Source organism: Camelus bactrianus, chromosome 25 (genome assembly GCF_048773025.1).
Source record: "Camelus bactrianus isolate YW-2024 breed Bactrian camel chromosome 25, ASM4877302v1, whole genome shotgun sequence".
Lineage (NCBI taxonomy): Eukaryota > Metazoa > Chordata > Mammalia > Artiodactyla > Camelidae > Camelus > Camelus bactrianus.
In genome coordinates this window covers 25,144,026-25,167,339 of record NC_133563.1, presented here as the reverse complement: position 1 = coordinate 25,167,339, position 23,314 = coordinate 25,144,026, and the positions used below count along the sequence as shown (strand labels likewise).

Genomic DNA, 23,314 nt, shown 5'->3' with positions numbered 1-23,314 from the left:
CCTCTGCCTCTTTTCTTTTCTTGATTTTTTTGGCCTCATTCCTTCTACCTACAGACTGGCTTCCTCTCTCCAGCAGCAGATCTGGATGCTGGCGGCTCCAAGCTAATATCACACTTGTCATCTCAATGGAAAAAAGGAGACTTCTCCCAGCATCGGAGTGCTCCTGCATCACACTGCATGTGGCTCTGTGATTAGGGGGCTGGAGTGCCTTGGCCAGCCTGTGTGCCGGGGGGGACGGGTCACAGTGATGGGCAGCCTCCCCAGAATCAGGTGAACAGAAGGGGAGACAAGTGAACCCTAAAGGAAGAGATGGTAGGGCAACGAGGTACGGGGCAGACACCACCAGCAGATGTTCACGCCACTCCACAGCTCTTCCATCTCACTAAGAATCTGGCCCAGCTATTTCCTTTAAGCAGCTCTCTCTGAGTTTTTGCCCCACTTTAATCATTAACACTGGAGAAGATACAGCTTGACATATTTTGCGGGGTGCTTTAAAGACCACTACCGTCTTCCCTGTGTATTTCCATTTCAAACAATTAGCCAGGCTTCCTTTCTGGGGCAGAGATTAAAATAAAAAGACGAAAGTTCCGGCTAGGTTTTTCCTTTAGTTTCTTCAGGCATTTGATAGCATCTCATGCTGCTTTGCTGGGAGAATTTACATAAATTGCTTGAGAGTGGCAAGCGGAAAGGGCAAGGGTGGGAATTAACAGGAGAAGGCAGGTGTCTGCCAAGAGGCCGGGATGGTCTGAAGCCCATTACTGGGCTGGAAGGACAGGACAGCACGGGGAGATGAGGTCTGTGGATGGTCCAGTGCTTGGAGTGCAGACAGGAAAGGCAGTGCAGGCAGGGATCAGGAAATGAGCCAGCTACTGCCATTTGTCACTTTTTTGAGGAATAAGAAAAGTGTAGGTTGAATTTCTGGTGTTTTCGAGGGGAGGTGGTAGGGGAGGGTTTGGAGCTCAAGAAATGGATAAACTGGCCGAAAGTCTATCAGTCCCTGTGAAAAATGAAACACCGAGACCAGAGATTCCCAAGCTGGATTCCCAAACCAGCAGCATCAGCCTCACCTGGGAGCAATGTACATTCTCTGCTCCACCCAGAGTTACTCAGTCAGAAACTTTAACCAGCCTTCCCGGTGATTCTGCTGTCTGCTCAAGTTTGAAAGGTGCCGGTCTAGACGAATCACCTTGAGCAGTGAGAGGCTCTTTAAACCTCTTCTGGGCAGAGACACAAAAGCCAGCCTTCTGGGAGAAACGGCAGAGTCCCAGTCCCCAGCAGCCCAGGAGGCAAGTGACTTACCTGAGGACACCTGAGAGCCAGCGGAGGTGCTGGGCGTGGCCTGCAGGTCTTACCCCCACACCCGCGCTCGTGCTCTTTGCAGTATTTTATGAATCTGTTTGCGAATGGCGGGTCTGTCCCTTACTGCTCGGTGTCAGAGATGTGACGGAGATTCCCACATCAACATTCCCTACCTGTTTTTACCTGTGCTGTCGGGCCTCACCAGGATGGAAAATGAGAAATGTGATCATAAAGCATTTGCAACAGGGGTGAGTGAGTTGGAACCCCCCCTGCTATGCCCTTGGGAGCGAGGTAGCAATGAAGAACCAGAAGCAGAGGAAAAGGTTATAAAAATGTTTAGTCTTTGCTTTATTGAGTTACAACAAGTGAGCAACAAGTTAGAAAAATTGGTTTATTTTTCAAACTCCCTATCATTTTATTTGTGCAGTGTACTCAAATGGGGGGTGGTAGGTGGTGGTGGAGGGGGAAGGGACTGCAAACACAATTCATACTGCAACATTTACACCAGATACGTCTCTTGGTTTTTCTTCTTTAGAAGTTAGGACTAACTGAGGAAAAAAAAAAGTGCACTCAGGAATCTAAAATTGGCCCAAAACAAACACACACACAAACAAACAAAAAAAAAATCAATTCATGGTGAAGCTTCAAGCTGAACTCTTATCAAATACCACACTGAGAAAAGGCAGGAACAGAAATGAAAACCAAAGCTGTTCATCTTTGTACCATCTGGATAGGACGATCTCTTTGTTTTAATTTCACAAAAGTAATGATAATGCTAACACATTTGGGAGCCCCCCTTTTCTGCTGGTCACTGCAAAGGTGCTTAGAGGTCGCTGCCTGCCACCCAGCTCTCCCGGGGCCAGCATGGCCCAAGGTCTGACCTCAGGGGCCAGGCCAGTGGAAAAACCAGAGTGGCCTGGTGGCAGTTCAGAAAGCCCTGTGCGTAGCTAAACAGGGACCCCAAAGGCACCTTGGGGAGAACTGGAAATGGATTTGATTTGGAAGCTCTGCCCTCTGTAAACCCCTCTCTGAGTTAAGACAGATGCCTGAATCCCAGCCCTTAATCCTGAAGAAATCTCCCAAATTTCAAACTACCTTTAAAAATGAACTCTCCCTACCTAAAATCCAGTAGATATCATGGCACTAAGCTAACATCACCCTCTCCCCCCAAATTAATAAAAATAAAAAAGAGGGGCGGAAAAAAAAAAGCACATGTGATCAGCCCTCCCTCCTGGAAAAAACCTTACAATGGTAGTGCTGGAAAAGGAAGTTGCCCTCGATTAAAAAGGTAACAAAATCCCCACATTGTACAAATCGGTTCCAGTACAGCAAGAGGTGGGGGCCTGGGCAGAGGCGCAAACTATTTACAAGGACCCTTGGAAAACGCAGTAGTAGGACTTTGGCACTATGAACAATTCCCACCGGGCCTCGGGGAGGTGCGTGCGTGTGCAGGCAGCTGGGGTTCCCGTCACTGCAGGCGCACGTGGGCTAAGTCCGCTTGGAGTCTCTGGCCAGGGTGGCCCACAGCCGGGGAGGGAAGTTCTCTTTCTTCAAAGACAGAGCGTCCCTTTCATCAGCACAGCAGTTCTGATGGGCTTCCCTAGAAGGACAACACAAAACCAGAGACAAGATGTCAGGGAGCTGACCGTCATTCCCTGGGTGGAAGGCATCCGGGGTTGCCGCTTGCTGGCTCTCCCGGGGGCTTGGAGGAGAGACGAACGCCCTGCAAGTGTGGGGCCTGTTTTAAAGAAACGAATGTATTTCTGGAGTGCAGTCTGACAATATGAGAAGCACCTAAACCAGGACAACTTTCTGGGCAAGTGGAGGAGGGGATTTGTCATTACAAGACACTTGTTTTATTCCTGGACAGGCAGCCAGTCACAGTGGTTCCTAAGAGTCCCTGAAATCAGACAAACCTGGATTCGAGTCCTGACTTCACTATTTACTGGCCATGGCGTCATACACACATCACTTAATCTCACTAAGGCTTAGTTTTCACTTCTGTAAAACAGATGGTAACAGCATCCACCTGGTGAAGTAGCCGATCTATGAATCAGCATTTAAAATAGTGCCCGGCATGTGGTAAGTACTATACGTGCTTTTGTTGTATTTATCAGATGGAGCCTTTTCCAAACATGATAGGATATATGATGGTAATCATAATAAGATGAGAAGTTTTAAGTGTATTTTTAATGTTTCTGTCCTCAGAGGTGTAGATACAATTGTTCCCATTTTACAGGTGAAGAAACTGAGCACAGAGAGGTCAAAAAACTTGCCCAAGATCACACAGCTACAAAGTGGCAGAGCCAAAATTCCAACCCAGTCAACTTCTAGAGTCTGTGCTCTTAACAGTGTTTCTTAAGAGTCAGCGTGGAGAAGTGTTTAATTTTTATGTGCTTTGAAGTAGTGAAAATGATCCAAAGACCTTGTTATGGGTTGAAATGTGTCTTCCCCAGCCCCAAAAGATATGTTGAAGCTCTCAGAATGTAACCCTATTTGGAATTCCTTTACAGAGATTATCAAGTTCAAATGAGGTCATTAGGGTGGGACCTAATCCCATATGACTGGTGTCCTTATAAACAGGGGAAATTTGGACACAGAGACAGACACATGCAGGGAGAACACCATGGGAAGAAGGCAGAAACTGAGGCGATGGATCTAAGAGCCAGGGAACACTGAGAGTTGTCAGCAAACCACCAGAAGCTAGGAGAGAGGCAAGGAACGGACCCCCCCTCACCCCAAACCCTCAGAAGGAACCCACCCTGCCAACACCAGACTTCCAGCCTCCAGACAGCGAGAGAATAAATTCCTGCTGTGTAAGCCACCCAGTTTGTGGTACTCTGTGGCAGCCTTAGGAAACTGACAGACCTCCGTTTCCTTTGTGGGCTCCCGGGATCCAAGGATCCTGAGCAAGGAATCCAGGGGGAGGGCTCAGGGCTGTAAAGGACGCAGCTAATATTCCATGACAGGCTGGAAGTTTATCAGATCTGTAGATTCCTGAAGCCACTGGCTTTTTCTTTGCCTCCGTGCTGGAAAGGTTGTGTTACTGCTTGGCCACTTCTCTGGCCGAGAAAACAGCTAAAGGAGGCCCTGAGCAGATTTTTTTAGTTTCTGTTTTTGTGTGTGTGTGTGTGTGCAGGGAACCAAGAGCAAGAAGACTAAACTTCTCAGCCAAAGGCATCATCAGATCATCTATACTGTCATTCACTCCCAAAGTCTGAGTGTTAAATGTACCCACGTTCCCTGGATGCTCCCGACAATAAGGCTGAATACTGGATGTAAGAAACCAACTTGTAGAAGAAATCTCTGTGGGTGAAATCTGATTCCAGGGGTGTCCTTGGGATCTGGTACCACCCAAAAGTCATCCAGCCAAAGTCACTGAACTGTTAAGAGCTACAGCATCCTTACAGGTGATGCTGCCAACATCACTCATTTCTTAAGGGAAAATAAAGCAGCTCAGGGAGGAAAAGTGATTTCCTCAAGTCACATGACTGCTCAGAGGCAGAGTCAAAAACAATAATAATCCTGGTTGTGACAACAGTGAGAGGAGCTGAAATGTATCTCATGCTTCTTATGAGCCGGGCCCAGGGCTAAGTGCTAACGTGGACCACCTCATTTACTCCTTACGGTGACCTGCGAGGCAGGCAACTGTCAGGCCCACTCTGCAGTGAAGAGACGGGGCACAGTGAGATGAAATGACGTCAGCCAAGTCGTAAGTGGTAGAACCTGGAATCAGCTGCGGCCGATCCAACTTTAATTGCTCTTCCCCACGCCTGCCCCAAATATAGTCTCCTTGCCCAGCATGCACAGCTCGCCTTGCACAGAGCCGCCTGGGGACAGGAGGGAGCAGGTCTGCTTCAAAGACAGGGGCTGGCGGTCCCAGGCACTTGGAGAGGGCCACGTGCCTCATCGCCGATCCCCTGTGGACCCATATGCATCCCAGGATGGGCACACGTACCACAGCCAGCCTCCTGCTGTGCTCCCCGAAGAGCACGGTTTCCCCCAGCAAACCGGGTCTTTCAACGCCTTTGGAAAGGAGGCTGCCTCTGGTTGGATGTCCATCCGAAAAATTCTCAAGGCTCCAGGAAACACAGCCCAAGGTGGGTAAAGAGTGGCTGTTTCTTCCTCCCAACCAGACTGAAGAATGCCAGGTCAGCACAGGACTGTGGGTCCTGGCCGTGGAGCAGAGTGGAAAGAGGTGTGGCGTCAGAGAAAGCTGGGTCCAGGGTCAGCTGCTTCTGAGCTGTTGTGCTGAGGTCAGTTCCTTAACCTCCCCAAGCCTCACTTTGATAATTCATAACCACCGGGCTGCTGGGAGGGTAAAAGAGTTGGTGTGTAAAGCATACAGCTGCTACAGAAGTCCTGCTTCATTTTCTCTGGAGGAAAGCGGGATGCAAAATTAGGACCTTAGGTGTAAGTGAGCTCACCTGCATGTGTGAGTATTTACGTATTCTCTCTTATATTATATGCAAAACTGAACCTTCTTTCTTTAAGAGATTGGCAAAAACTCGCTTTTTAAGATAAGCCTCAATATTAAGGTGGTTTTCCATCTGGCAGTGTTTTTTTTTTTTTTTTTATTGACGTATAGTTGATTTGTAATATGTTAGTTTCAGGTGTACAGCAAAATGATTTAGTTATAATTTTTTCACATTATTTTCCATTATAGGTTATTACAATATATTGAATATAGTTTCCTGTGCTATACAGTAAATCCTTGTTATTTACCTATTTTACAAATGGTAGTTTGTATCTGTTAATCCCACACTCCTAACTTATCCCTCCCCACTCCCTTTCCCCTCTGGTAATCATAAGTTTTTCTATGTCAGTGAATCTGTTTCTGCTTTGTATTTATTTGTATGATTTTTTTGACTCCACATATAAGTGATACCCTGTAATATTTATCTTTCTCTGACTTACTTCACTAAATATGATCATCTCTAGGTCCATCCATGTTGCTGCAAATGGTAATAGCTCATTCTTTTAACTGCTGAGTAATATTCCACTATATATGTGTGTGTGTGTGTATATATATATACATATATATAGTGGTGAGTAATATACATATGCCACATTTTCTTAAGCCCATCATCTGTTGATGGGCAGGTGGGTTATTTCCATGTCTTGGCTATTGTAAATAATGCTGCTATGACCATTGAGGTGCATGTATCTTTCTGAATTACACTTTTCATCTTTTCTAGATATATGCCCAGGAGTAGAATTGCTGGATCATATGGTAGCTCTAGTTTTACTTTTTTAGGGAACCTCCATACTGCTTTCCATAGTGGCTGCACCAATTTACATCCCCACCAACAGCGAAGGAGGGTTCCCTTTTCTTCACACCTTCTCCAGCATTTATTATTTGTAGACTTCTTGATGATGGCCATTCTGACGGGTGTGAGGTGATACCTCATTGTGGTTTGATTTGCATTTCGTTAATAATTAGTGATGTTAAGCATCTTTTCATGTGTCTGTTGGCCATCTTTTTTTTAGAAATGTCTATTTAGGTCTTCTGCCCATGTTTTGATTGGGTTGTTTGTTTTCTTGATATTGAGTTGTATGATTTTAGGTATTAACCCCTTGTTGGTTGCATCACTTGAAAATATTTTTTCCCAATCAGGAGGAAGTCTTTTCATTTTGTTGATGGTTTCTTTTGCTTTGCAAGAGCTTTTAAGTTTGACTAGGTCCCATTTGTTTATTTTTGCTTTTATTTCTTTTGCCTTGGGAGACTGACCTAAGAAAATACTGCTATGACTTATGTCTGAGAATGTTTTGCCTATGTTCTCTTCTAGGAGTTTTATGGTGTCATGTCTTACATTTAGATTTTTAAACAATTTTGAGTTTATTTTGCAGATGGTGTGAGGGAGTGTTCTAATTTCATTGATTTACATGAGGCTGTCTAGCTTTCCCAATACAACTTGCTGAAGAGACTGTCTTTTTCCCATTGCATATTCTTGCCTCCTTTGTCATAGATTAATTGGCTGTAGGTGTGTGGGTTTATTTCTGGGCTCTCTATTCTGTTCCATTGATCTGTGAGTGTTTTTGTGCCAATACCATGCTATTTTGATTACTGTAGCTTTGTAGTGTAGTCTGAAGTCTGGAAGGGTTATGCTTTCACCTTTGTTCTTTTTCCTCAGGGTTGCTTTGGAAATTCTGAGTCTTTTGTGGTTCCATATAAATTTTAGGATTATTTGTTCGAGTTCTGGGTATTTTGACACAGACCACATTAAATCTGTAGATTGCTTTGGGTGGTATGGCCATTTTAACAATATTAATTCTTCCAATTCAAGAGCATGGGCTATCTTTCCATTTCTTTGAATCATCTTCAATTTCCTTTATGGCAACATGTTTTTCCCTGTCTTATGGGCATGAGCATGTATAATCCTCCAACCATATGTATTAGTAAAGAAAACAAAATGCTGAACCAGGCCCTTTAAAAAACAACAACAACAAAAAGAAACCAGACTGCAAGGCCAAAGGGTGACCTGGAGAAGGGGAGACAGAGCCACTTGTTTTTGGCTTCTGCAATGATCCCAGATGTCTGTGGATGGCTCTGGGCCCTGGAAGCGCCCTGGGAACTGCTGGACTTCAGTTCTCCTTCGACCTCTCCCAGGCTGCTTAGCTGTGGGTAGGGCTTGCTGCAGGGGCTGGCAGCACTCTTGGAGTGAGGCTGGGAAGATGCTGGACACAGAGGGCAGGGGTGGTTTCTCCATCTTGGACACAGCTCGGCCCCATGGCCTTCCCTTTGGGTAGCACTTCCTGGCTGTTGGCCACTTCCCTGGAAGACCTTGCTCCCAGACGCCCTTAGTTCACCGTTAAATGTCCCTGAGCTGGGGCTTCTGCAGCAGAGCTGTTATCATGATGTCTTCAAATTGCATGAGTAATTGTACGTCCTGCGAGGCCCACAAGGACGTGAGCCCATGGTGTTCATGGCTGACCCCGCCGTGCCCTCTCCCAGCACTATGCCTGGCTCACCGAGGACACCCAGATGTTTGTTAATGCATAAAAATGGGAAGAGAGCTTGGTGCTCTTAGAGGTGGCTGGTTATGCAAGACTGGTGGCAGAGTTCACATTTCAGGTTTGTTTTTTTTTCTTCTAAGGGTTTTACAGTGATTTTGACTATGTGGCCTCTTGCTAATCCCCTGGGCTTCTATCCTGAATCTTACCACTTGGTCAGGGCATTCCCCACTGCAGAGAACCGACAGCTAGCGGGGTTACTTAATACCAGAGCACCAGATCTCAGCTTTGGGGAAAGCTAACTGCAAGATCACTGGGCCCCTTTCCTTACGGCCACTATTCGAACATTTCCACCAAGTGGATGTGCAGTCTCTCCCTGAACACTGCCCACGACAGGGGGCCCCCTGCCTCCCGCTGCCTCCTTTTCTATCTTTGGGACAACTTGGAGTGCTGTGAAGTACCATCTAGTTCTTTAGCAAACTCTGCTTCCCTATTACTTTACCTTCAGGGAAGCGTGAGACAATTAGAGTTCTCTTCCCAGCTGATAGCTTTCTGTTCCTATTTCTCTTCTGTTTGCCCTGTAGGGGTTTCCCTTAGGCCCTGTGGACTCGAGAGAGAATAACACTGTAGTCCATGAGATAGAAAACCAAGCACTGTGATGGTGATTTGTTATCTCAATAATATTTCTGAGTCAAACTTTCTTTTATTGGGAGGGGGCACGGTCCAGTTTGAGTTAGAATTAAGAAAAGGAAAACATGGTGACACAGAGAAAGACTCAGTAATTTCCCAGGGGACAGGGGAAACTTCATACCATCCCAGATTGTCCCCACGTTAGGCCTTGGGCATCTCTGAACATCTGGCTGAAGCTCTTTCCCGGCAGCGGTTTGGGGAGCCTCTGGGGTTGGGGAAGTCGCCGAGACTTGTAAGCCAGGTAAATCTCCCTGCTCGCAGAGAGGTTCAGAGGCAGAAGGAATCAGAGGGGCCACTGGCTCTTCCTGTCCCTTCTCCATCAGTGGATATTATCCCGTGGAGTTCAAAGAATTTGAGCAAATGGAATCATATTTTAAACTCACTAGGCAGGCTCCTGATGTGTTTTTGCATGTTGTCAGGACTACATGAGATAAATGAAAGCTCCAAAATAGGGGCCTGGTGTTAGCACCAGCATCTGCTCAACGGACACCAACGAGAAGCTGCACATTCTCCATACGGAGAACTTGGCCATCTTGCCTTTCCAAGTTGACTGTTTCGGTTGGGGCCCCGCTGGCACCAGCTCATGCTTTGGGGTGTTAATTGCATCTGCATCTCAGGGCAGGGGTAGCGGGCCTGGGGCTATGACAAGGGGTAACATTTATGAAGCACCTGTGTCCACCCCGCTCGGGTGCTTTCCATGTGTTAACAACTCTCCAAAGACGTTCTTTTCTTCATTTTATAGCTGAAGAGAATGAGGCACAGAAAGGTAACTGGTTCAAGGTCACTGAGCTGGAAAGAGGTGGAGCTGGGATTCAAACCCAAACCCACATGCAAAACCACATCAGGAGCCTGCCTAGTGAGTTTAAAATATGATTCCATTTGCTCAAATTCTTTGAACTCCACGGGATAATATCCACTGATGGAGAAGGGACAGGAAGAGCCAGTGGCCCCTCTGATTCCTTCTGCCTCTGAACCTCTCTGCGAGCAGGGAGATTTACCTGGCTTACAAGTCTCGGCGACTTCCCCAACCCCAGAGGCTCCCCAAACCGCTGCCGGGAAAGAGCTTCAGCCAGATGTTCAGAGATGCCCAAGGCCTAACGTGGGGACAATCTGGGATGGTATGAAGTTTCCCCTGTCCCCTGGGAAATTACTGAGTCTTTCTCTGTGTCACCATGTTTTCCTTTTCTTAATTCTAACTCAAACTGGACCGTGCCCCCTCCCAATAAAAGAAAGTTTGACTCAGAAACATTATTGAGATAACAAATCACCATCACAGTGCTTGGTTTTCTATCTCATGGACTACATTGTTATTCTCTCTCGAGTCCCCGGTCTGTGGTATGCTGTTATGGCAGCCCTAGCTGACTAATACAGTAAGTATTAAGGTCGTAGAAGTTTAATCATTAAAAAGAATAAAGTAAAATGTGTAGGCATGTGGGTGCTCTAGAATTTCCTACCACTCATCTTCCATTTACCACTAGGACAGCAAAGTCTGAACACCCAGACGTCTGAAGATTACTTTCCTTTTGTTCCTTCTTTGAGTCCCTCAGAGGCTCTCCAACTTTCTCTGTAGGGTCATGCACACAAAATCACGTACAGTCTTTATTGGTGAGTTAGAGGAGTTTCAAGGGAGAATTTGGTGACATGTGAGTCCCCTTAGCACTCTGGCTTTTAACTCCTGCACTTCTATGAAGTGTGAACTCAGCCACGTCATAGCCATAACGACCACCTTTCAGGCTCCCCGACGCACCAAGCTCCCTCCTGTCTCCGGGTCTTTGTTGTTCTTTCTGCCTGGAGTGCCTCTTCTCTCCTGTCCATCTAGCCAACTCCTTCTTACCTTCTGGATTTCAATTCATCCACCCCCTGTTCAGAGAAGCCTTACCCAACCCCTTAAATCAGGTCAAATTCCCCTACTCTATATTCTCACAGTTCCAGGCACTGGTCCTTCAAAAAATCTTGTCACCTGGCAACTTTTCCTTTTTGTTTGATGAAAGACTATTTGATCAATACTTCATTCCCCACTAGACTACGGGCTTCATGAGGACAGGGACATGCTGGGCACTGTTGCCTCCCAGAGCCTGGCACACTGCTGTCATTCCACAAATACTGATGGGTGCGTGAGCCAAGGCACCTACTATGAATGTCTCTGGACTAGTTACTTCCTCTCCTTGGGGCTGGCATCCTTCCTCAGAAAAGTGAAGGGCTTTGATTTCATTAAGTTCCTAAGTTGCTACAAGCTGCCCAGAGCAAAATGAGAATTCCTACTTGAGAAGCTCCAGAATTAGGCAACAGGAAGGGATAGCAGTTAACTCCCCACGAGGTACCAGGGTAGTGAGGCTAATGGACAGTCTCTGAGGAGCATCACCCAGGAAATAGCTGGTGGTCGATTCTCCAACAGACCTTTCCCTTCAGCTATTCACACATGTAAAGCAAACTGTCCACAAATCCTCCCCGCCAATGGTTGTCATCTAATGGGACTAATGAGTGACAGAAAAAAAGTGAGGAGGAGAAAAGGACTGAAATACTAGATCCTGGATAACTAGGCACCAGCTATCTTTGTTAATTTGTTATCTCAGGTTGGTTCCAGAAACTGTTACTGAGCATCTGCTCTGGATGAAGCTGTAGGGCTTTCAGAGATGAGTGGGACACAGTGCCTGCCTTCAAGGGTCTGGTAGAGGAGAGATGGGGAAATAGTTGATTACATGTTCACCTATCCATCCATTCACACACCTGTATTTGGACAGCTAATATGAACAGATTATGGGGGTACACCTATCCTGGATCCTAAATTGTAGCCAGGATCCAACACTTGGCAGCTTTGAATATTTTAAGCAACCTGAACTATGGAAAGTATTTTTTCTGACATTTCACAGAATTTGCCTCTTCCCCAAAGCTGCCCCTAATTATCAGGAGTCGGAAATTGTCAGAAATCAGGAGGCAGCAAAGTGGCGAACGAACAGTTGTGTATTAGTTTCTACTTCCATGTAGAATTAAGAAATGACCACAGCCTTCTGGTTCGGCTTGGGCGGTGATGGTGGTGCCTCTGTTGGTGAGGTGGTGGCCATGGTGGCTGGGTCAGGCACTGACCTGATAGATGAGAGGGCGTCTCCAGGCTCCACCAGCTGCTAGCTGAGGAACCCAGGGCAAGCATCTCTGAGCCTCCATTTTGCCCTCTGTAAGATGGGGAAAGAGCCAAACCTCTCTCTTAGGGTTGCTGTGAAGTTTAAATGATAAATGTGCTTGGAAGAATGCTGAGCACATGGCATATTGAAGTAAGTAGAAATTCCTCATGGTAGTAGAGCTGGGGTATTCTGTCTGGCCAAATATCTAGGCATATATCTGACAGTCTCCGGCTAAAGTATTTTGACTCATTTTTAGGAAAGGAAGAGTTTATTTTTCAGCCTATTACCCGGTTAAGTTTCTCACTGGATGGCTCGATAATTGGACGCAGAGAGAATCAAGATGACCCAATTCAAGGCTTGGAAGGGATTCCTTATCTTTGTGTCTAACTTCAGGCACAGGGTGAGTCTGGAACACAGTCATCCACTGTCCTAAGCCTTGCAAAGCTTCAGCCAGAGGAACTGGTGGGGGCAGAGCCGGGGGAGGGGCACTGCTTCAGTCCCACAGAGGAAACCCCATCCTCCAGGCGGCTCTCAGCTGCTCACCCAAGTTCTCTCCCTCCCCTCCCCACCTCTCGTGCATCACATCATGCCTTTTATGAAATCAAAACCATGCATTATTTCCAGGATTATTATATGTTTGGCAACTGAGCTCAACTGTAGTTTCCTAAATAAATGTGTTGAAATAAAGAAATAGAATATTTATGAATTTCAAGAGACCCATGTGTTGGTTCATAAAAGCTGTGAAGTAATTTGGAGAGGTTTTTTTCCCCCTTCTAGGTCAAAAGCTTCCTTAAAGGGGTGCATCTGCCAGGACTTGGGGGCACTTTCGGATGTGGCCAGATTGCAGACTGCAGTCCCTTCCTCAATGCAACGGTGCCTGGAACATATCAGGAGGCCAGTTAGGGATATTGGATGTTGCCAGGTGTTCAGCAGATCTCAGCATCTTGTTTAGGAATATTTTCTAGCACACATTTGTGGCATTTATCCTAAACATAAAAGGAGTTCCTGGGTCTTCCTGGTTTTGGGGGGGAGATGGCTAGTTTCTACATCTCTGAATTATCTGATGTTAATTCAAAAGTCAACTCTAAAAACTCTACATATCTCCTGCCATGGAGGTGGGCAGGGTGGGTGGTGTGTGTCAACCAGAAATGGGGAATTTCAGAAATAAAGAGGCAGAGAAAGAATAAGGGCTCTGGAGTGAAACCGAGGTGCTGGCTGGGAGAATGTGAACGAGTTCCTTGGTTTCTGAGTCTCGGCATCTGGGTTTATAGAAATGTAGAGACGCTTACCTCTCAGGGTCGCTAGGAGAACTGGGCTGGATCCCCTGTGGCCAGAGCAGCTAGCTCACCTCTGCTGCTCAGAGGCACTGATCCTTCATCCTTCCTCCCTTCCTCCCCAAAGCTTCTCTCTATGGTGTTAGCATTGTTCCCTACTTCTCTTTCTCTTGGGCCTCACCTGGGGGTCAAGCACAGTGGCAGCTGACCCAGAAGGGTGCTGTCAACTACTGGTGTTGGGATGGTTTGGGAGGGAAGAGATGGGGACAGGTGGCCTCAGGAGCCTCTGGGGAGCGGCCACCCCTAGAAAGCTCCCACTCAGTGAGGTGCATCCAGAGCTCACTCTGGGGACAGGAACACTGAGCATCCTTACAGCCAAACTCTTCAGAAACAACCGGTTCAGAACAGCTTTTGCCTGCTGTGGAAACCATCAGGTTTTCTTTTTGGAGTTTGCTTCTTCTCATGTTTGCTGAGCCCCAGACTCAACTTTCTGGCTACACCAAACCTCTTTTGGTTCCTTAGCTGCACCATTCCTTTTCTTGTCTCTTGACTTTTGCTTGTGTTCCTTCTACCTGAAACACTCTCTTCCTTGTCTGTGCACTGGGCTGACTCCTTCCCATCAGCTAGCCCCTGAGTCAGCTGTCCCTTCCTCCAGGAAGCCTTCCCTGACCCCTCAGCCTGGGTGCCCCACCTCGTGCTCCTCTCCAGCACGCCACGGATCACCCTGGCCAATAGAGGGAAGAGCAGTGTCCACTCCCGTTGGTCCCACTGAGCTGCATGTGAATGAAGACTCTGTCGTCATCTTCATCCTGTTACCTCTGGGGCCGGGCACACTTACCAGCACATAGTAGGTGCTCAGAACGTATGTGCTGAATTGAACCCAATTGTCTGCAGTGTGGTAGGAGGAAAAAGCAATCACATAGACTTATGTTTATGCATCAGAAAACGTCTAGGACAGAAGACAGGGCAAACAAGGAGCTTTCAGGTAGAATCTGGACCAAAAAAAATTTGCTCCCTCATTTCAACAAGGGAGATATGGGCTGGGCTGGACTGGCAGGTAGGGTCTTGTAGGAAGCAGGAAAGCGGCCAGAGGGAGGATGAAACAGGCAGCGAGCCGGAGGCAGGCAGCTGGTGCTCTTGGTGATCCGGACAGTCTCTGCCCCTCCCCTCGGGGCTACATCCTCACCCCCAGCCCATTACTACTTCCTCCTGAAACGTGGTCTGAGGAGAAAGAGCTGCTGGCGTTCTGTGATTGGCTGCTCATTAAATTGCTCTGTTAACAGCTGACGTAAACAGGCTAAAACAGTTTCTAGAGGACTTTCTTTATTTGCCAGGTGCCTCATTTTATTACTGAATAAGTAATGAGCAACGTGGCCAGCCAGAGTTGTTGGAGTTCATAAATAAAGAGGTATGGTAATTTCCAGGGCTCCCTTGGGGACCTTATCAATCATCCTGGAGGCTCTTACCTTTCATTATTTTTAAAGATGACATGCGGGGGGCGGGGGTGGTGTTTCATTGTCTTTTAAGTGACCTCTGGAGAAGCCAACCCAGGCAGACTGTAAATTACGCACCTCCCTCCTGGTTCTAAGCTGCCCTTGGAATACTTTGGCTTTGGCCAAGGTGGACCCTTCGCTCCTGTATCCCTCTCTCTACTATCCCCCCGAGCTTTCTAAACTGACTGTCAAGAAAGCTGCTGTGCTTCAGGCCTGGATTTGCACAGACCTCTTGTGAAGCACAAACACCAAGGGCTTGGGTGGCATGTCCCATTATGTGGATGACATGGCCATTAGTAACCATGGTAACCTCCCTTCCCAGGCTTTTGTGGCTCCACAGACCTAATTTACACCAGTCTCTTCCAGATTTGAAGGGGGTTCTGGGGAGCCCATCGGCAAAGCCACCAGCGGGGTTACTTAACGAGACACAAGGGCATGCCTTCCTTTAGCCACAAGGCCAATGCCGGATACTTTCAAACCTTTCAGGTTAAAGGAAAGAATCCCAGATTTCTATTCAGTAAACTTGGACACTCAGTCTTAAAAACAAAACAAACAAACAAAAAAACTGAAAAGAAAAAAAAATAGAAAAAGGAAGACATATCCTTCCACGTTTGTTTCTAACAGCAGTGAACACAAAACAGGTGTTGTGTTATAGCACTACTAGATTTTAGGATGGACAGACCTCGAAAGGCCACAGGTAGTGATGCTGTGGGTACCACCTTGCAAATAAGGACATAAAATCTACCAGCCCCTATTTTTCTTCCTTTACTTTAAAAGAACTTTTAAGAAGAACCCATCATCTGTGTCAGTATCTCTGTACCCTACAATCGACTCTGGCAACAAAAAGGAAGAAACCCAGCACCCTCCACTGGTTCCCTGGGGAACAGGTGGGATTACCTGTCTAGGCCTGGCCCGCCTCGGCAGGGACGCTGTCGGAATCCGAGTCGGCCACTTCCGCCGCGCCGTCTGCCGCGGTCTGACTCCAGCTGTCCGACCTGTCTGAGCTGGCGTCCTCCTCTCCGACCGTCACCTCCACCCAGTCCACGACGCCTGACTCCTCCTGCTTGTCGCAGCCCCGGCCATCCCGGCTGTTGCCCTCCAACCTGTCTGAGGCGGCCTCCAAGGGCTTTGCCAGCAAACTGTCTTTTGCTGGCTCACCGCCCGCTTTCACCCTGGGTACCAGCTTCTCCAAGCCCTCCTCGCAGAACTTTTTGGGGTCCTTGTAATACTGCTGACCCACCTCACTCCCGTTCTTTGGGCTCTCGACGATGACAGTTTTGGCCGCCTTCCTCGACAGGGCGTCGTAGCCGTGATCATCCGCCATGTGAGGCTGCTGGTACTGCTCCATCCACTTTAAGGTTCCAGTTTTTAGCAAACATCTGTTCTCCTTGAACCAACGCACGATTTCAGTTCGGACCAGGCCGGTCTTGGCAGCGAGCTGGTCATACTCCTGGGGGGTCGGCCACTGGGTTCTGGCAAACGTGCTTCTCAGGAGATGAACCTGTTCTTGACTCTGTGTAATTGCTGGTGATGGGCTGGGCAGAGAACTGGCTAACTGGGCCCCGGAGAGCTGGTCAAGTCGAGACAGAGCACCATTGGGGGCTGCCGCATCTTGGCCTTTCTTGCCGGACCCCATGGAATCCAGGACAGCCTGTTCCATGCTGTCCCGAAGCTTCCGCCTCTCCGAGAACCAGGAGTCAATCTCTCTCCTGCTCAGCTTGGTCTCCACCCTTAGCCTGTCCAGTTCTGCTTGGGTCGGGAAAGAGCTTTTCAGAAAGCTGTCTTCCAGGATTTTCACCTGACCCTGTGTTTTCTCTTTGAACTTCTGGGGGGCAAAGTCTGGGTATGCGTGGTATGTGCGACCATGTCGGGAGGCCGCAATGGCCATCTGGTCTTTGGCAAGGGATTCGCTGGTGATGTGGACGATGCCCCTTTGACACCGATACCGGTGGTCGCTGAACCACTTCTTGATCTCGCTCCTGGCAAGGCCGGTCACTTCGATGAGTCGGTAGACCTCGGCGTCATCAGGGAATTGGCTCTGGAGGAAGCTCGCCTTGAGATGTGCAATCTGCTCCTTCGTCTTCTTGCGGTCGCTGGCGGGGGTCAGCGAAGGATTGGCCACCTTGGGTGGGGGCTCTGGCACTTGAGCGACGTGTTGACGCTTGGGCTCGGGGGCAGCTTGGGGAGTCACTAACGGTCTTTTCTGGCCATGGTTGGTCACTCCAGCCACGGCGAGCGTGATGGGGGAGCAAGAGACGGTTGTTGGCCCGCTGGTCACCTGAGTCAGCACGAGGCTGGTCTGGCCAAGGATCTGGCACGGAAGAGCTGTCTGGAGGATGGGCTGTGACATCTTTGTGGGGGCCAGCTGGGCGGGCAGCACGGTGATCGTCGGGGGCACTGACTGGATGGTGCCGTTAAACATCTTCTTCCGGGCCTCTTCCACCTCCTCCGGGGACCAGCTGATGCCGTGCTTCAGGCGCTGGGTGGCAAACCAGATTCTGATGTGCTCTTCTGGGTGTTTGGAAGCAGCGGTCAGCCAGGACAGCTCAGCCTGGGTGGGGTAAGGGAATTTGTTGAAGGAGTTGATCATGGTGGCGTTGGTGTCCAGGGCAGAGTTGTATTTGGTAGTGTTCAGCGGGACAGGGACCTTGGGGACAAGGTTGATATTTGGTGGGAGCTGGACAGAGGGCATGACATGTCCCAACGTGTCCTGGAGGAGCTCCACGCTCCCGAGTCTCGAGAGGATCTCAGCCGCATCTGTCACCAGGCGGGCGGTCCCTTCCACGTGGTTCTCGGGGGCGGCCTCCTCCGGCTTCTTGGGCACCTTCTTGGCATCAGCTTTCGGTTTCCCTGGCTTCATGATGGGAGTTTTACTCACCGAGATCCCAGGATCGCTGTCCCCGCCTCCGGGGCCGCTGGTGGTGATGGGCACGATGTGGTTGGTGGCGTCGATGGACTGCTCTAAGACGGTCTGATTGTTGCGCTTGATCAGCTTCAGCTTGAAGTTGGTCTCCCCGGGATGGTACTTGGAGTTGTGGTCCGACAAAGAGTCGTACTTTTTGGTTGTGAAGTTACATTCGGCACACACGTAGAGGGGGTTGAGAATCACGTTGGGGTGCTGCGTGTCGACGTGCTCCGTGAACTCGTTCAGGTTCTGCGTGGAGTAGGGGCAGTATTTGCATTCGTAACCACCTTGGAGCTTTTTGGACTGTGCTTCCCCCGTGGACTTCACCTCTATCACTTCACTTTCTTTGGAAGAGTTTTCCGGCTCCCCTGCCCAAGTGTCCTTGGCCATTTCAGGCTGGGGCGTGCCGACCCCCTTCTCTTTGGCCCTGTCTCCTTCCTCGGGCACATCCTGCTCTAGTACTTGTGATGTCCGGACCATGCATGGGGTTGTGGATTTCCGTTTGCTCGCCATGCTGCCTGTCTGTGTGCAATGGCTTATTTTGGGGGTGGGGGATGGGCAGGAAAGGGGCAGTGAAATTTTTGGAACTCCTAAGATAAAAGGCTTTTGGCTTTGTGCCCCCTCCAATGGCTTTGGCTTCCCTTGAATGCTGAAGTCTACTGTTGGGGTTTCCAGAATGATTTCAGCACAGAAAATTGTAACTGTTCCCAACAGCTAAACACAAGAGGCAGCGTCATATCTGTGGGACAAGAACAAAGAGAGTGTCAGTGTTTCCCCATGAGGCCAAAGAAACTAGCATTTCTTTCTGAGTTGCTCCCATGACCCATTCCCAACCGGCACCCAAAGCAAATACCCAGGTAAGCATAGATGGCGTGATTGCAGGTGCACGTAAAATGAAAGATCACACTCTTCTTCTCTCCCGTTCTCTGGGAAGGGCAGTGGGAACTGGCCCAGAGCAGGCAAACGAGGATGCAGGTTACTCATTCATGTTTTGGAGACCAAGGGATGCAGAGAAGCAGCAAGGGTACTGAGATCTTATGATGTGGTGGGTAGAGTGGTGGAAGGAACCCCGCAGGTGAAATGTTGGCTGGGTTCTTGAGCTGCTTTTACGGATGGCACCTCAGAAGCAAGATGCTTACCTGGGGTCGCCAAGTGGAATTGATATGGGCATTATTAGAAAATGGAGATGAATATTTTGTTTCTAATCATAAAAGTGAAATCAATATAGAAAAATCCAGAAAATGCATCAAAGTATAAAGGTGAAAAACACCACCCCAAATATTGTACTTCCTTCATTTCACTTGAACAGTTCCCATTTTCATGACCATTGAGCAAAAGAATGATTAAAAAATGGCTGCAGGATATTACACTGTAGGGGTATACCAAACACAATGTATTTAGCCATTAGACTTTCGTTGGACATTTATTTCTAATTTTTGGCTCTTCCCGTCAAAATTGCAGTCAATGCCCCTAGTCCTTACTTCTGATAACTAGCTTTGGATGAATGCTTAGAAATAAAAGCAGTGGGTCAAAGAATGTCAACATTTTAAATTCTCTTGACTTACATGGCCAAGTTCTTTGCATCATTTGGCCTTTCCCCTGGCAGTGCATGAGGGTGCCAGACTCCCCACTTAGTTTACATGAAATATTACCATTAAAAAGCCTTGCCAGTTAGACATGGGAACACTGTTTCAATATGCTTTGGTGCTTCTCTTGATTGCCAATAAGGGTGAACAGTTTCCAAAGATTCACTTGCTATTTGTATTTTTTTTGTGAATTGTGGGTTTATGCCTTTTTTAATAGTGTGATGCTCGGCTGTATTATTAATTGACAAGTGTTCTCTCTATGTTAAAATTATCAGTACTTCACTGTATTTGTTGCAAAGTTTTCCCCAGTCTGTCGTTTACCTTTCAGCTTTTCCTATGGTGTTTTTGCATGTTTTCCAGGTAGAAATGTTTAATTTTTAGGTGGCAAATGTATCAATCTTTTTTGCTTGTGGCTTCTCTCATGGTGATTTTCTGTTTAGAAAGTAATTCCCTGTTTTGGTATCAAAGACATATTATTCTATGGTTTCTTAGAGTGTTTTGGCTTTATTTTTTTTTTTACATTTAATTCATCTGGACTTGAACTGACCTTGGCTTAAACTGCAAGATACAATTCTAACCATTTTTCTTGAAAGATATCAGTGATCTCGGTAGCATGTGTTGTGTATCTCTTCTCACAAATTTGAAACCACCTTTGTCACATATTACATTTTTATGCATTTTTATATGTACTAGGGTGTTTCTGGGTTACCTGTTCTGTTCCTCTCAGGCTAACTACTGAGCCTTACCATTATGCCTCACTTAACTTTTTTTGTTGTTGTTGATTAAAGCATGTTTTAAAATCTGATGAGTGAGTTTCTCTGTATCACTCTTCCTTTGCCAAACACCTCTAGGTTATTCTGATCACCTATTAACATAAATCAACTCTCACAAATGAGAACCATCTGCAAAATAAAATCCTGTTAGAAAGCTGACTGGAATTGCATTAAACAAATACTAATTTAGGAGTATGGGGGCAATTGCTTACTAGGAGGTAGGGTATGTTAACAGAACTCAAACAGGGAAGTGATGGCCTGGACCATGACGAGTGTCTAAACGCAGGGGCTGACGGACAGGAGGGCATTTCTGTGTGGCTGGAGAAGGAAGTGTTTTGAAACAAGAGCCGACATCCAGGGAGAAAGGGGATGAAGGGGATGGCTTATCCCCTCCTGCCCCTCCCGCTGGCCTGAGTTTGAGTCCCACTGAGGAGAGGGCTCAAGGCAGAATTAATGGACTTACCTTCAAGGGCAAAGCTGTGGGGTGTGGGGCCCCACTTAACTGCTCAGGGGCTCTGGTGACAAACCTGAGCAGGACTCAGGAGGGGGCATCCCCTCCCTTGTGAACCCAGAACCCGGCCACTCTAAGGCACTGCTACGCTCGGCAGTTCCATCAGCAGCAGGTAAAGGTCCCTCAGAGCACTGATGAGGACAGGCCCTGGGCACAGCAGAGGAGGGGAACTGTGTCTTTCTGCCGACCACACCCAAACCAATGTGTTCAGCTGAATACCAGATTCTTGATTTCGCCCTCAAACATAGGTCTCCCCTCCAGAATTTTTCATCTCCACCAATGGCTCCACCATGGTACACTCGGGCCAAAAGCCTCTTTGCGTCACCCCCAAATTAATCTGCTTGCTGACTCTGTCTTCAAAATGAACCCCGTGTCAGACCATCTCCACCTCTCTCTGCCTTGTCTAAGCCATGACTGTCTCCCGCCTGGAAGCCTCCTGCTGGCCCCCTGCTTCCTTTCTCTCCAGAGCAGCAGGGGATTTTTTTTCCAGCTTCTCGATGGGCTTTATTTATGGCTTGAAATTTACTTTAATACTGAAAAGGGCTTAAATGTTATTTTTTGTAGTCTCTAATTTTTTAATTGAAGTACAGTTAATATATAATATGTAAATTACAGGTGTGCAAATTTGCAAAAATTGCAAAATACCCAATTTTGGAAGGTTATGCTCCATTTGTAGTTATTATAAAATATTGGCCATGTTCCTTGTGTTGTACAGTGTATCTCTGTAGCTTGTTTTATGCCTAATGTTTGTACTTCTTAGTCCCCTACATTGCCCCTCCCTCTTTCCCTCTCCTCACTGGTAACCACTAGTTTGTTTTCTCTATCTGTGAGTCTGCTTCTTTTTTGGTTGTATTCACTAGTATGTTGTATTTTTTAGATTCCACATTTAAGTGATAGCATACAGTATTTGTCTTTCTCTGTTTGACTTGTTTCACTTAGCATAGTGCTCTCCAAGTCCATCCATGTGGCTGCAAATGGCAAAACTTCATTCTTTTTTATGGCTGAGTAGTATTCCATTTTATATTTATACCACTTCTTTTCTTATGAGAAATGTCCTTTATTTCTTTTTATCTGAATGTCTCAATATGTTGAACACTGATTTTATCCTCCCCCCATTTTTAATTGAATTATAGTCAGTTTACAATGTTGTATCAATTTCTGGTATACAGAATAATGTTTCAGTCATATATATATACACACACACACACACACACACACATATACATTACTTTTCATTATAGGTTACTACAAGATATTAAATATAGTTCCCTGTGCTATACAGTATAAATGTGTTGTTAAGCTATTTTATATATATTAGTTAGTATCTTCAAGTCCTGAACTCCCAATTTATCCTTTTCCACCCCTTTTCCCCTGGTACCCATAAGTTTGTGAGTCTGTTTCTGTTTTGTAAACAAGTTCATTTGTGTACCACCTCTTCTATTTATCTATTCCTCTTAGGTTGCTTCCATATCTTGGCAATAATGTGCTATGAACACGGGGGTGCACGTATCTCTTTGAATTAGTGTTTTCGTTTTTCTAGGATATATACCCAGGAGTGGAATAGCTGGGTCCTACGGTAGTTCTATTTTTAGTTTTTGAGGAACCTCCATACTATTTGCCACAGTGGCTGCACCAATTTGCATTCCCACCAAAAGTGTAGGAGGGTTCCCTTTTCTTCACATCCTCACCAACATTTGTTGTTTGTGTTCTTTTTGATGGTAGCCATGCAGAGGGAGATTTCTAAATTAGGAATCAGTTCATATCACCTTTTTGCATGAAGCCCTCCCTCGGTTTCCCATCAGAGTGAACTCCAACCCTGGACCATTCTGGTCCATGCTTCCCTCCCCCCATGCTCATCTCACTCCGGCTGCTGGAACAGGTGTATCCTTTGCATCACAGGGCCTCTGCCAGACCGGCCACCCCCATAGCTCCTTGGGCTTCCATGGCTCCATGGAAAAGTCACCCTCCCACAGAAAGGCCTTTCCTGACCACCTTTCCATGTAAAATAATGCCTCCGCCACTCACTCTCTATTTCCTCAGCCTGCTTTGCTTTCATCATAGCACTTTATACATATGTATTTTTAAAACTGAAGTGCAGTTGAGTTACAATGTTGTGTTAGTTTCGAGTGTACAGCAAAGTGATTGAGTACTACATCTCTATTTTCTCTTTTAGATTCTCTTCCGTATAAATTATTATAAAATATTGAATATAGTTCCCTGCATAGCACTTTGAATATTCAAAATTTATCTATCTTGTGGTTAAAGGAGGAGGCAGGAGAGAGTATCTACCTACTTGTTGGTTATTTGTCTCTCCCTCTGGAATGGTGCTTCTAACACAGCAGCCACTAGCCACATGCGGCTCTTCACATTTAATTAAAATTAAATAAAATGTAAAATACAGTTTTCAGGTGCGCTAGCCACACTTCAAGTGCTCAGTAACCACACGTGGCTGGTGGCTATTGTTTACAGTGCAGGATATCATTCTCATTGAGGGACATTCTACCAGACAGCGCTATTCTAGAATATGAACTCCACAAAGGCAGGAACTCTTCACTGTGGTTTCCCCAGAGCCTAGAGCAGGGCTGGGTCCACAGTATGCTTTCTGTGAAGACTGGCTGAATGCTAAACTAGCTGCAGGGGAGCTACCCTGGGGGAACTGCAGCTGATGCAGACTGATGAGGTACGGGAAAATCTCATGGATGCTCAGCAA

The 23,314-nt window shown here is 47.0% G+C and overlaps 1 protein-coding gene across 1 annotated transcript in view; it reads right to left on the bottom strand.

Annotated features, from left to right (window-relative positions):
• Window positions 1–1,618: 1,618 nt before the first annotated feature.
• The window catches only part of ZHX2 (zinc fingers and homeoboxes 2), a 142,597-nt gene continuing 120,901 nt past the window's right edge, over window positions 1,619–23,314 (bottom strand). Inside the window, exons 3-4 of the mRNA XM_074353010.1 lie at window positions 15,727–18,473; window positions 1,619–2,899 (exon numbers count right to left, since the gene is read on the bottom strand). Coding sequence (XP_074209111.1) covers window positions 15,731–18,247 — 2,517 coding nt within the window. The 5' untranslated portion in view covers window positions 18,248–18,473 and the 3' untranslated portion in view covers window positions 1,619–2,899; window positions 15,727–15,730. The remainder of the gene's footprint in view (window positions 2,900–15,726; window positions 18,474–23,314) is intronic.